Source organism: Embiotoca jacksoni, unplaced genomic scaffold (genome assembly GCF_022577435.1).
Source record: "Embiotoca jacksoni isolate LCO1_2020_lvr unplaced genomic scaffold, fEmbJac1.0.p SCAF_19, whole genome shotgun sequence".
Taxonomy (NCBI): domain Eukaryota; kingdom Metazoa; phylum Chordata; class Actinopteri; family Embiotocidae; genus Embiotoca; species Embiotoca jacksoni.
In genome coordinates, this window is record NW_027185329.1 from 4,608,548 (window position 1) to 4,622,809 (window position 14,262).

Consider the following 14,262-nt stretch of genomic DNA (forward strand, 5'->3'; position numbering starts at 1 on the left):
CGCTCTTCATCTGGAACCAAGTCTGCTTTTTTGAATTGTCATTTAACGGATATATTTAGCTCGTCTCACTGCTCCACGTACAGAGAAGTACTAAAACAAAGCCAGTTACGTTTACCAAAATGAAATAATGTTTTGTGATTTCTTGGATCTCTCCACATTATGATTTTCTATAGTGTTCATTGTCGAGCTCACAGACGCATTATGAACTCTGAAATAATTTGTCTTTTCTCAACAACACTGTTTTCTTTATGCACAGACTTTCTAAAATAGTTCCAAAGACAGAGACTTTGTACTTTTATATCGTGACTTTGCTGCACTGGGAATAATTATTCCTCTCTTATTAAACCACCTTTTAGGACAGCTTGAGGCCAGATGCTCCAGAACGTTTGGATGATTGAACTCATCCTCTGTTTCAAATAAATGAACGTTACTACCCCGCTTTGACAAAAACAGGCCAGCAATGTTGTTACCGCAGTTACCAAAGAAACTGAGTAAGTTGTATGCTGGAGGTGATTTCCCGTGTTGTCTTTTGTCTGTTGTGCCAGTCTGACAGCCTGAATAGAGCCTGCATGTTGTTGTGCTTTTATTATTATTACCCTCCAGTTATTGTAGTAATATCATGTGTGGTACTTTCTGAGCATATTGTCTCTCTGCTACATTAGTGTAGCTACTTTGTCCTTTATATTTCAATTTTCTTCTGCTCATTCTCCAGCTGGAAATTGAAATGGACTCTATTTATACAGAGAGCTTTATCCACAGTGCTTCACAGTTTACCACCCATTTACCCATTTGCACACGAGCTACCGTGCCGAACCATCTGGACCATCAACCCTGCGATTAGTGGCTGACCTGCTGTAACTGCCCAGCGCAGCCTCGCAGAATTACGTCTGATTGAAAATATAATTCACATGCATGATAATAAAGTTCTTGAAACTGCATTCAGGCACATGCAGAGCAGCTGAAATGGGTTGAACCACCGGAAGCAAACTGGTTTCAGGTAGGGGCCTCGATGATGATTCATGGACCTACATCCCCCTACATACTACCAGACTATTTAGTATGCCAGCAAAAGATGTAGTATATCCCAATATATACGTTGTCATATTTACACCGACTGAACCAGAACTGCAGGAAGTCAGGCAGAGAGTAGTGGGAGCTGGTGCTGGAGGGAAGCATACCAACTAGATGCGGTACAGTTTAATTGGGCTTATCTCGACAGTTAGCAACAGATCTGGAGACTACGTCCGTTATTGGGTCGGCGTTGACACCCTTCAGCCTGTTGTTGAGCGCTACCTTGATGCAGTTTTACTCGAAGAACGACACTTGTTTCTTAGTGGGCAAGGTGTCATGGGAACTATTCTGAGCAATCGGCCTTCTGGGAGTCTCTGGTTGGTCTTGAAGAGTTCCCCACGCTATAGTTCGGTAGGATGACTTGTTTGTGGATATTTATGCTTCTCATGGACTGTCCGTGTGCTAAGAACTTTAGACCAGAAGTTATTGATGGTCACTGATGGTTGACTTTGTGGTTGCATCATCTGAACGGACATATCGGACCCCCCTTTTCTGTGGCTGCAGGTGAGGTTAAGTTGGTGTGTCTGGTCATGTCTTGGGGTAATGTGTGGCAGAGTGTGAAGCAGCTGGAATGAGACTCAGGACCTCCCAGTGTCCCAGATGCTCCTCCGTGTGAAGTAGATCAAGTGTTTTGGCGTCAACGAAGGAAAGATGACACAGGGGATTGACGGGTCGACCTGTGCAGGATTTGCATTGGCGGCGTTGCACCGTTTTATTTATAGTCTATCGACATTTCAAAACTCATTTATAGTCATGAGTTCAGTGATAGTATGAGGAGCTTATAAAGTGAGCTCAGAGTGAAACGTTTGCTCTTTTGCATTTAAAGAAGCCAAGAGAGTGGAGCCGGTAAATGCTTTTTCTTAACACATCCAGCTGGGAGAAGACTCCATGGCAGGTCTAGATCTTGTTGAAAGGGATTTCATATCCCATGTGGCCTCAGAAATGACGTTGAAAAGGCCTTGAATGTGTGCTGAAAACCTTTACACTTGAAAAGATGTCTCGTGATGTCTTTAAGTGAGCGAAATGTCATCTTTCATTCTCATTCAACATCCCAAATGTCATCAGTTTGTGCCTTACCGTCTACTCTGCCAAGTTTTGTATCTGAAGACACTGGCATTAAGATTATATGAAATGTAAGGCCACCTTTAGTAAGAGCACGTTTGTGTGTGTCTTACCTTACATTTATATCTTATTTTGTGTGTTTACTTAATTATAAATTTGTGACAAGTGGAGCCCACCTGGCAGATTTTAGTGCTTGAGACCTGGAGTCAAAGTTGCCACTCATTAGCCACTTTTCCGTGGTTCAACTTTAGTCTGTTCCAGAGATCAAACGAGGGAGGAGACATCAAAAATTGTATTACACAGGAAAGTGCGCGGCGATATAATAACTAAGGCCTCAACAGCCCTTACCCCTTCACAATAGTGGAAACCAGGCTGCAATTACCCAGCATGGGGCAGACAAAAGACTCGGAAAATACATCACTCTTGTCACTTAATGTTCCCTAGGAAAATCAGCAAAATCCTGAGGCCCACGTTCAAGAGTTCAAAGAACAGTTTTAAATGCTAACCAAGAACATTTTTATTTTATGACATTAATTGGTGTGGTGCAGATTTAGATTATCTGGGAAAGAAATTAAATTGATTTCTTTAATCATGTGTCGCACATTTACTCAGAGTCACACTTTTTTAAGATTGTTCTGCTGGTAATCAATTTCATGTTGAGTAATTATATGAATTAAATGTAAACAGGTGGTGCAATAAATCTGACAGGCGGTCCATATTCAGTCTAAGAGATTTAGACAGATTGTATATATATATATATATATATATATATATATTGAGTATTCAAAAACAAGTTTTAGGCACTGTACCTGTTTAAAAAAAAGAAAAAAAAAAAAATTGACATCATATTTTATTCTTCCAAATATTCCTTTTGCAATTCGTGGAACATTTCGATGACATATTTTTATGCTGTTAAAGAAAGTAACAGGCCACTTTTCAGAAAATATATAAATAACTGAACTAGTTTGTAGGCATGATTAACAGGGGCTAATGAACAGCAATATAGGTTGAACCAAAATCATTACCTCCAACAGAAAGCGCTGGATAAGGGGAGTAAAAGAAGTCAGGGTCACGGGGTTGCCAAAGAAGCGTGAATGAGCCATAAGGGCGTCATCCTGCAGAAGTCACAAGTGGTCTTAAGGGAAGACTTGCAACCACAAATCTATTCCTCCAATTTGGAACCAAAGCCAGTGGATGAAAACACAAGATGGCAGAAGTTGCTGTGGATTGATGACTTCAAGATTTTATATATGTGGCTCAGACAGGAAGTAGCTTGTTAAAAGGGGCTAAGAGCGCTACAAGCTTGAGTGTCAGCAGGCAACAGTAAAGCACGGTGGACATTTCTTGCAGGTTTGCGGATGCACTTCGTCAATGGGAGTTGATGGTTGACTCTTCAATCATCCATCACGGAGGTGTCTAGTTCTCTCTGCAGTATGACAATACAACAATAGGAAGAGCAGCATTAGCTCAGCTGATGGAGAGTGCCCCGCCCCCTTGGAGACTCTCCAGTCCAACGCTGTCTCCATCGGGCCGAGACTCAAGACGCCCAAAGACCGAGTGCCTGCCTCTCCCGTCAGTGCTCAGCTTGTTAGCTTGTTAGAGCAAATAATCACTGCAGTAGCCAGCGGCCCTCTGGGGACCGCCTGAACAATCCAACAGCCTGGGAGGGAACTGACTCTCATTTTCCCCCTTAAGCCTGCTCATCAGTTATTCTTATGTAATTGCAGATGGGGATCTGATGGGTGTGTCCAGAGGACTTGCATCACTGTTACAGCTCTGTGTGTGTGTGTGTGTGTGTGTGCGTGTGCGTGTGCGTGTGCGCTGATTGCTACGAAATGGTCCCACACCCTGTCAGGATTTGGCAAAAGCATGTGTTTTACATCATTCTTTCACAGTGAGTAAATTAACATGTCATGTGCTAAGATATAATAATTGGCAAGATGTTTCCAGCTACACATTTGATAGCAGCGAGCATCTAAAATGTGCAGGTGTTCAGAGGTGTGCCGATCTGAAAAGGAGTTAAACACAGAATGTTGTTTCCTCTTTTGTCCAGCAGATGGTACTTTAGGAAACAAGTGGCTGCCTCTGCTTTTGTACTTGTTGGCCAGCCTCTGACCCTCCTATCTTTCTTGCCCCTGGGCTCCTCCTTCTAACAGAGAATATTAACCTGAGGTTGTAGAGGAGGGGGCTGTAAAATAGGTGACATCAGTGCACAGCAGCATCCAGCATGTTGTAATGGGCCTCTCTCAGTCCTGTTAGCTTCTGGTTGAGCAGCATTACGTAGTGCTTGATGAAGCTTTAATGCTAATGTCTTTGTCATATAAACACATTTTGGGTACGGGGGAATGAGGTAGTCACTGAGTGGTTTAATTGCAAGGGCGCCTGTGTGTGTGTGTGTGTGTGTGTGTGTGTGTGTGTGTGTGTGTGTGTGTGTGTGTGTATATGAGAGAGTGAGAGCGATAGTTTTTACAGGTTTGTGCTCCATTCGCTGGAAGTTTATTTCTTACAATAAACGTGAGACAGTTTGAGGCGGAGGGATGGTGAGCCTCACCGCTGTACAGCCTGTCTGTACATTATAAAGGAATGCGACGGATGACCGAAAGCATTGCTCACATAACATACAGATGCCATTACATAACCACGTAAGCTGCATTCTGTCATCAAGACAAATGACAGCCTGATTGCATGGCAGTTTTCAAACCACGAAGGACAAGATGGAAATTTTTCTTCCTTAGGAAGCAGCAGAAAAAGGGGAAAGAGCGAAAACAAGGCTCCCTGAGAGTGTTTTGACTGTAAACCCTGGCTGCAGAGGGGCAGCCACACATCTTTGTGATTAGGTAAACCTCAAAAGCCTTTCATGTGAGCAATCTGTAAAACCTCAGTGGGCACATCCTGTGCGGCATTGAGCTCAATCAAAGGCTACGTGTCCTGCTCAACCTCTTATTAAACACACTCCATTCAGACTTACTTCCAGCAGCTATGCAGAGAAGTTGTGCAGGAGTGCCGTGTAGCATCAGATAGACGGGGTTTTTATAGCAGTGAGGGAGATAAAGCACCGTTTGTTGACACAAAGCGAGCACTCCGGAGTGTTTGTGTATATTTGGAAAATCTTCTCAGCTAAAGTGAACATGTTGATCTGAAATATTTTCCAACATCTGCCGCCCATCAGGATGTCTGCTCTCTGAGCCACTGCTGCATTCCTGAGCCGCTCCCTCTACCTGGATCAAAAAAAAAAAGAAACCCTTCCCTGTCGTTGGCCCTGAGCTCTGCTCTCAGTACCCCAGTTCGAACTGTACCGTAGGTATTTATAAGTGCAAGCGCCAGACCCCGGGAGTAAGAAAAATACCTCAAGGTGCATTTCTGACAGATAGCTAGTGTTTTCTTTAACCGTATATTTCATATTCCACAGGTTTCATGAACCTTGAAGTCATGAAACTGGCAGTCAGGACCAGTCTGCGCTCAGGTAAAAACACTGTTTTTAAGTGGCTCCAAAACTGAATTTGAAGCTTCTGTGACCACAGAAGCGACTGTATTGCCCCTGTTTCCTGTCCTCATCCCCCCCCCCCCCCCTCTCCCCACCCCCACCGTTTCTATCTCATAATAGTATTTCTTTATGCTTGTTAAACTGAAACCTGGAAGCGGGACCTAAGCCCTCCCTGTTCTGCAGGGCTGTTTACAACCGTTTAGCAGACCCCTGTGGTTTAAGAGCCTGCGGAGACCAATGCAATTAATTCACTTTTAAAGGCAACTGCTAATGAATTAGGTCAATTTGGTGGAGCTGTGTGAAAAAAAAGCTTACTCGGGAATGCATCCACAGTATACAGCCCATTGTATACAATAATAGTCATTGTCCTTGCTGCATGGTGTCTAATCCCAGCCCATTCAGAGCAGCATTTAAGATTCTTGGCATACTCCCATACTCGTTGCTACTCATGGACTTAATCCCCCCCCCCGCCTCTCCTCCTCTCAGAATCAGTCAAGTGTATGGCTTAGCCAGATCAAATGAAAATAAGCTACTTCGCTGCAGAATTGCATTCCAAAGCACAGAAAGTCAAGAGCGAGAGCCTCCGAGGTGGTGTTATATAAGAACAGACCCGACCCCGCTCAGTGTCTGTCTGAGAATCTGCCGGGTCCACAGAATGATATAACAGGAGGGCTTTCTCCTTCAATGAGTAGCTTTAAATATCCTCCCCTCTCCAGCTCAGTGCACGGGAGCATTGTTTGTTTGCTCTGTCCCGCTTGTACAGTTTGAACAGACCGAACTCAGGCGGTGTCATATTTCATAAATAAATCAGTTTTATTGTAGCATATAAAATTAAATCATTTTACAATTTATTCCAGTATGACACATAATATCCAAATAAAGTAGCTACATTTTTTTCGATAAATAATATTAATAACAATAATAAAAACATTCATTCATCCTTTGACATGTTTCGCTTTGTCTTTTTCGTGAAGGGAGTTCAATAGCTGCCACAAAACATGAACAGTAACGCCCACGTCAGGAAGGAATGGAACCGCACACTTGTCAAACAAGTCGAGAGGTTACATTTCGTTGTCTTGTTCTTAAGATCCGAGATGGTATGCTAATTGAAGTTGCGCGTGTGCATATCGACATATATACACACACAAGTCTACAGTATGGGTCATGTCTGATGTGAAAGGATCAAAATATACACAGTGAATTGATATCAGCAACAAAGATAAATGTACAAATATTAATTACATCTTGCTCCATAACGAAGCTACTTCAGATGCTCCATTAATACGAAGCGGTTCTTATTAAGAATGCTGATGCAGTCACAGCAAACAGTGCACTTCATTAAGTCCTCATGATGTAAGCCCGCAATTCCTTGGGAATCTAGTTACAACAAGAAGCTGGTAGTTGATTGGTGGTCTATTTACACCCCTGCATTCATCTCGACAGCCATTGGCTGCCAATGATGCTGCTCTCTCTCACACACTCTCTCTCTCGCCGAGGGGTTTTTAGATACTCTTCACCAATCAGTCTCTGAACTTGTGGATGTCGTTGGAGAGGCGGTAGAAGGGGTAGGAGGCTTCGTTGGCATGGGGACAGTTGTAGGTGCACTTGCAGGACTCGATCATCATGACGTTCTTGTTGAAGGTCTCGCCGTCCTCGCAGCGGAACTTGACGCGGATGGTTCTGGTGTCGTGGGGGCTGCAGCAGCGGCCGTCCACGCAGGCTCCGCAGTACCTGGGCCTGTACTTCTTTAGGGTGGAGCAGCCGGCGTAGGTGAACTTCACTGGCTGGCTGGACTTCTTGGTTCTGCTGCACTTCTTTCCTTTCTGCAGGGGAAAGGACATAATGGTGATCAGTTGTTGCACTTCAGACTCAGCGCCGATGTGTTTTGGATGTGTTTCGTAACGTTCAGTCGCCGTGGCTCAGGCTTACCTTCAGACTAGAGTAAGGTGACTGGGTGCATGGCCGCACTTCACAGATTCGCGTCTCTTTGACCAGCTTGCACTCGCTGTTGTTGTTGGTGACTCGAGTGGACATGCCAGTTCCGCAGCTCTTGGAGCACTGGGACCAGGGTGTGGTTTGGACGATGCACTTCTGGCTGTCAAACATGTGGACTTCAGGCTGTGGTCTGAAGGCTGTGATTAAACAAAGAAATAAAAACGTTAGCAACGTGTAATGCCTTATACTTTATACTTCACAAGTATGCAGCCAAAAAAAGAAAAAAATAACTTTCAAAATAAACAACTGCTTTCTTACCAGCTAGCGACTTGAGGCTCCCCTTGACAATTGCAATGAGCTCATTCCTGTTGGTGAGGTCTCTCTCCAGCTCATCAGTCATTGTGTCTTTGCCAAAGATCTTCTCCAGGAGGTCTGTCTCCTTGCCATCATCACACACCCACTCTTCGCAGCACTGGCCTGCCACCTTGACCAGTCGAGGGTTGGCGCAGCCCAGGTTGGGCAGGGAGAGCTCCTGAGGGCACAGCGGCACGCATCCCACCGCTCCATCAATGCATGTGCACTGGTGTTTACAGTTGGGCTGGAAGCTCTCTCCGTTCTGGTAGATCCTGCTGTTGTACTCACAGGGTCTGCCCTCTGACTTGGCTGCAACGGGGAGGAAAAACAGGAGGAAAGGAATGTTATTCTTTCCTGCTCTGCTCAAAGATGTCTGCTGAAGACATCACATGGCTGCCAGATAAGGATCAGTTAAACTGTGAAATTCTTCAGGCTGCCTGAGGAGTCTCTTTCCCTCCACAGTGGGCTGTCTGTGCTTTGAGGTTTAGACTAGTTTCCTCCTAGCTGCATTCCACAGTGTTGAAATCACTTAAGTTCCCATACTCCTGAATAATACCCCCCTTATTAAAGCAAAAAAAAACAAAAAAAACCCAACTTCAGACCAATTTAAAGGCATACACATTTGGAGCTGGATGGTCATTATACATACCTCGACAGATGCCACGAGTAGTAGCAGCAGCAAAGCTGGCCCCAAAGTTACAATCCAGCCCTTTCGTGTGGTCACAAGGCTCGGTCAGGCTGCAGTCCTCGTTCAGCTGCCTGGCACAAACTTTGCAGCAGCCGCAGCCGTCCAGGAGGACGCTCACCCCGGGTGCGCACTTGGGCATCGCCAGCGGGCACTCACACACGGAGGGGCAGGATGAGTAGGGGGAGGAGAGGACCTGTACAACCAACAACAAAATGATATATTAGAGACTTTTAAAGTCATGCAACACAAAAAAAACGAAAAAAAAAAAAAAAAAAACGAAAAAAAAAAAAAAACGCCTTAAAACTAGAGACAATCTGAGCATTTTATCCCGTTAAAAGAAACATTTCCTTCTCTCCTATATAGAAGTTAGAATGGCTGAAACGTGTACTTTTCAAATAAATCCTAACTCACCAGGTTGAAGCTTCCAAGGAAGACAACGACAACAGTAAGCATCAGCATCTTGGATAAATTTCTTGTCCGTGTTCAAGAGGAATCCTGTTCCTAGTTTATGAAAAGTCTTCGGAGGAGTCCTTAGGTATTCCCTCGCTCAGCCGTTTGTCTCTCGTGATGTGTTTGCTGGTAGTCTCTAGCGTTAGAGGCTCCTTTATGAGAGTAGTTGAAGGTCTCGGTAAAGCGCTTGCAGTCTGCTGAGGTCCGGCCACCTCCGCACTTTTATACCGTAGTGGGAAGCTGACGTCGTTCCTGGGCTGCCTGCTGAACTGTTCCCAAACTATGCCAGGAATGTTTCTCGGCGCATTTTCCATCCAAGAGCTAAGCTCCACCCTGTCTAAACCTTTCTCTTTTTTTTTTTCTTTTTTTTCTTTCGCAAATGGATTTTTCCCCCCTGGATCCCATCTGAACACACTTTTCCGTCTCACATTTTTCCCTTCTTGTTTATCCCCCCGTCCCTTTTCTTCCTCCGCTCGCTTCTCACATCTATCAACCTCAGCTTCAATGGACTTTTCTTTGGAAGTTTGTGGGGCTTAGGCGCTTTATCGGAACTTTTTTGTTGTTGTTTTGTTTTGTTTCAGCTGGCAATTAAATAACCTAATTCTGGGGTGACTTCCTAATTTTCATTTTGCCTTCAAATATAAAAGACGAGAATAAAACGGCACAGTACACCCCCAGAAATAACACCACAAACTGAACAGATCATGCCGAGAAGTATCTCATCCTCTGCTCAAAACAGTTTGTTCAATGCACTTTCGCGACATGTTGCAATGGCCACGTTTAAAATAACTGGAGGTGATTGTCTCGGAGTCTCAAAGGTGTGTGCAGAAATACGTTTAACAGCGTCTATTTCTGGCTCTCCGGTGCCTTTATTCAGAGCAGCTAAGCATTTCCAGATGCACACCAGAGCTCAGACGTAACAATATTGCCATATTTGGTATGGCAGTAGCCTACATTATTAACATATTTCTCTCCCCTTGGCCAGCATTCCTGACAGCTTAAGAGCTTGTTAAATATGTTCTTCATGCAGGGAAATTCCTCCGCATTCGTTCCTTGGGGCAGTTTTGACTTTTTCACGCAATCTGCCCCATCACGTTTCGCGGGGGGAAAAGAAAAGTGAGTGAAGGGATCCAATTTTCCACAAGATATGTTGTGGTGTTGGTGTGTGTGTGGGGGGGGGGGGGAGAAGACAAATACGTGGTCCTTGTCTGTAACAGGGGTCTCAATAAGTCCCTTCCACCTGAGTTTTGAAATGATTCCGGTTAATGAAAACTTAAAGAGGCAGACGAAATGCGTAAAGACGCAACATGAACCTTTCATATTTCCATGAACGGCTGGCAGATTCCAAAGAGGACATTTTTCACGAGGGCAGAGTGTTTATTTGTGTTTACAAGGATCGGACATTTTTCCTACTTCTCTCTCTCTCTCTCTCCCCTCAGTATGTGTAGAGTTAACATATCGATACAGTGAGACAGCAGCAGTGAGCAGCTGAAGAGCCTCTCCGGTGAGTCTGGACTTTTGTTTTTCTATTCTCGGAGCTCCGTCGTTCACTTTGATGGCTTTATGATTCGGCTTTTACTTGCAGAACCCTGAGTCATCATCGTGTTCCAGTTGTTGTATGAATACGGATCATATTGTGCCAACTAAACTGATCTTCAAATCAATCCCGATTATGAGTTTTTGGGTCGTTTCGGTCCTGAGGTTGGACCGGTTGACTTCTGAAGTTGCAGGTTTCCCCCACGCGGAACTTTCTGCGCTTATAGGTCGTGGTCATTATTTTCATACTTCCAGTTCAAGACACTAGATGGTGGTGTCTAAAACTCGGTGCGTGATACGTTTTTTTTTTTATTTAAAGCCTGACCACAGTCCAGAAGTCAGAGATCGGTGTGTCATGAAATAGAGCTGGAAATAATCATACGATGACACTGTTGATCCGGGCTGCACGTCGGTGTGACTGTTTGGACTGGAGGTGTGCCTGTGTGTGCAGCCTGTTTGGAGAGGGGGGCGTGTCTACGTGTGCACGTGTATCGCTTAGGTGGATATTACAAATTATTTCGCGAAATATTTCGCAAGTGTCTTTGAATTGGATCAAATTTAAGATCTTAAAGGGACCTTCCACCTTTTCTTTTCTTTTTTTTTTTTTTTTTTTTTTACACATCAGATACGTTTTACTCATCGTGAACAGAACTTAAGTTTGAGAAAACATTTGTAAAATATCGTCTCAGGATTTGAAGGGACCGTTACATATGAAATATTATGATAAACAATATCATAATTCTGAAATCCTGTGTTTAAAAAACTGGGGTTGAGGAGTTTGAAAGAAATCTTCCAACTTTATATAATTATATTGCTGGAATACCACTTTCATTTCTCATTTATATCATGTTTTGTTTGCTTGTCCTCCGCTGCTTGGTCATCCAGCCTCTCACTTTATTATGATAATGTGTCGACATATTTTTGGCAGCACGTGCGCATCCGACCATGCGTTCCAGCAATAGGAAAACACTATTTTCAATGTGCGTCATGCAGTAATATTCAGTCCATAATTACCCATTCAGTTCAGGAAATCTTCCAAAGCTGGATGCGCGTCTCTGTGTTGTAATTTCTCTGGCATAATGGTTTCCACTAAGGCTATCTGAGAACCCCCATCATGCACGCAGCATACAGTAATGAGGAGGGGGTCTGTATCCTTCACACAAATGATGATTGGATTGTTCCCCCTGCTCTGTTACATGGGTGTCTGAGCAGCTTCACAGCCTCCAACTGGGATGTTTAAGCGATTTCACTGTTGACCACAGTTTGAGAGACCGTGTGTTGTCTTGTGGCTCAGTGTAATGGAAACCCATTGTCAGATCCCAGCAGGAGCGCTCGCAGTTCGAGAGACATCAGCGGCCTTCAGAAGCGGTCCTTTGGGAGTCTGTGGCCGGCAGCCCTCGGGCTACACGTTTATGTGGAAGTGACAGATGGAACAGGACAGGTCAGCCCGGCACGTCTAAACAACAGATTCCATTGTAGTATATTCAAGATAAATGTCATAACTAGTATGCACCAGAAACACTTCCTTTCTCTGTCAGCTCACGGAGCAGCAGGAAGTCTGCTGAATTATGGCCTGTTCTCATGTGAACGGCTGCTGAAACGAAGCCAGCGATCAAAACACAGACTCAAGTTGTGAAGAAATATTGATACCGAAGAAATAGCTGCAACGTTGACGACATGTTCGCATGAATTTCACCGGATCTGTTTATGTAACGTTTGTCAACCTCTTTTGCTGATTATTTTGATTCTTCTATCTTGAGCTGAACATATTCTTCCATTTTCTTACTGAGATTAAAAGAGACTTGGCCAAGAGGGCAAAAAAAAAAAATCCATCATTACAAAAATGAATACAAACAACAAATCGACTGAACTGACTTAAATGGAAAGACCGTTTCATAATCGTGTTCCAGCACAAGTTCATCTTTTCCAGTATTGTGTAATTCTGGTGTCACCATTGATATTGAGGATGTTTTTGAACATATTCGTTCACTGTGGGTCGGTCCAGTAGAATTGTGTCCAGCGCTGACCTAACAAGATGAAGCCAGAGGTGATTTTCTTTGTACTAAAATGTGTTCCGACGCTGCTAACCGATGTCACACCAAAGCGTGTAATACACCAGTCGGTCCACTAGAGGATACCGTGTCAGTGTCATGTTTTACCTCGTGAGGGCGTGAAAAGTAAAGTGCCTCAGGTTTAGGTATCAGAAACCACTTAGTTAGGTTTAGAAAAAGATTATGTTTTGGGCAAAATAAATAATTTGACATAACATAGCATCATAAGTTACACAAGGGGGAATACATTTCGTTACTTAAAAGAAATTAAAGTTGGCTTTTTTTTTTTTTTTTTCACATATTTGAATTTCCTGTGTTTGATCTTCCCAACCACCAGAACCTCCTCCCTGGTCAGAGTTTGTCACTCTTTGTACTTCGTCACATGACCTCCTTCTTCGATCCCGGTCAGACACAGGTGTACTTTTCACGCCTTGGTGAGGCAAAATGTGTGGCCATTTTTGGATACGTAACTGCAGCATCATTAGCCATGCTTTCCTCTTGTGGACACTTAGTTTGGTTTTAAATTGGCGCAGCTATGCAAAGCAACCGTTTGTTTATCCCTCACACGTGTGTTAACAAATGCACATTTTATGAGGAGGAATGTTTGAAGCATTGTGTGGATCAGCAAAGTAAGAGAACATGATAATCTTACATTGAGTTAACATACCAAACAAAACAAAAAAATCGGAGGAATCTACAGTCTCCGTCCACAAATGACAGAAGAGAGGCCTCCTCCTTTTCAAAAACTGTAACCCGTTCTTCTGATTACATGGAAACACGTCAGCCATTTCTGCCTGAATTAATTATAGCAGAGACAAGTTCAATGAAAACTTCCATCTTTGATACTTTGCCGCAGCAACTCCTACCTCGAAGCTTCAGTGCATTCCAGGAGTTATTGCGTGATTTACGTTCTCTTTGGTGTGTCTGATTTTGCTCAGCCTGCTTCATCAAGCTTTACATATTTCCTGGACGAGTAAAGTACACGAAGGGAAACGTTCATGGATATTTATTATTTTACTTATGATTTACCCCATAAAAACACCAAAACCATCCTCTTTCAGTGACTCCCAACTCCATTTGTTCCTGCTGAAAATGTAAATCGTTATAAAACAAACACCAAATGTCACGAATATAGTAGCCTTCTTTTTGAAACGGATTCAGTGATTTCTTAAAGCAGCTGGGAACTGTAGTTTTTCAGAGTCAAAAAGCGTTACTTACCGAATGTGCAGGGAACTATTTTCAGCCCCGGATGAATACACATTTGAAGGCCAGCAAGCTGTCCGGCATTGTGCTTGTGTTTACTTGGTTTACCAAAAGAGTTCTGATTAATGCCCCCTTTTGTGGTATTCACGACCTCGGACCTTGTAGTTTTCTGAATCTCAGAGTTCACAAGTTGTGAAATGTTTGCTGACGGTTTCAGAAAAGGTAGATGCACACTGATGTTCATTTTTTTTGTCAACGGATAAGTCAATATATACAAATTTTAGTCGTATTGAGTTTGTTTTTTTCATAATTTAATAACATGTTCTTTTATTTCCTTTATTACGCTACCCACTCGTTAACTCACTAAACGGTTAGCTCCTGTAGCTTCTACACACCAACAAAAGAGTAATCTTTTGCTGTCCATATTG

The 14,262-nt window shown here is 43.4% G+C and overlaps 2 protein-coding genes across 4 annotated transcripts in view; one reads left to right on the top strand and one right to left on the bottom strand.

The window, feature by feature from the left end:
* Positions 1-6,406: 6,406 nt before the first annotated feature.
* Positions 6,407-9,247, bottom strand: ccn1 (cellular communication network factor 1). Its single transcript, XM_069153105.1, has 5 exons — positions 9,006-9,247; positions 8,556-8,787; positions 7,871-8,215; positions 7,547-7,749; positions 6,407-7,440 (listed from the first exon to the last, which is right to left on the bottom strand). Exons 1-5 carry the CDS (start codon positions 9,051-9,053, stop codon positions 7,138-7,140), a joined length of 1,131 nt encoding a protein of 376 aa, XP_069009206.1. The 5' UTR covers positions 9,054-9,247; the 3' UTR covers positions 6,407-7,137.
* Positions 9,248-10,290: 1,043 nt separating this feature from the next.
* The window catches only part of ddah1 (dimethylarginine dimethylaminohydrolase 1), a 77,092-nt gene continuing 73,120 nt past the window's right edge, over positions 10,291-14,262 (top strand). The window contains exon 1 of one of the 3 annotated variants that reach the window (XM_069153107.1): positions 10,291-10,548. The gene's annotated coding sequence lies outside the window, so the exon portion shown is untranslated. The remainder of the gene's footprint in view (positions 10,549-14,262) is intronic. The other 2 variants (XM_069153106.1, XM_069153109.1) reach the window with 2 other exon arrangements.

Bases quoted from the DNA above. Each gene is read 5' to 3' on its own strand.
- ccn1 (XM_069153105.1), bottom strand. From the start codon at position 9,053: ATGCTGATGCTTACTGTTGTCGTTGTCTTCCTTGGAAGCTTCAACCTG. The intron at 8,216-8,555 runs GTATGTATAATG...TCCCCGTTGCAG, and splicing joins TACTCGTGGCATCTGTCGAG to CCAAGTCAGAGGGCAGACCC. The intron at 7,441-7,546 runs GTAAGCCTGAGC...TTTCCCCTGCAG, and splicing joins CACCTTACTCTAGTCTGAAG to AAAGGAAAGAAGTGCAGCAG.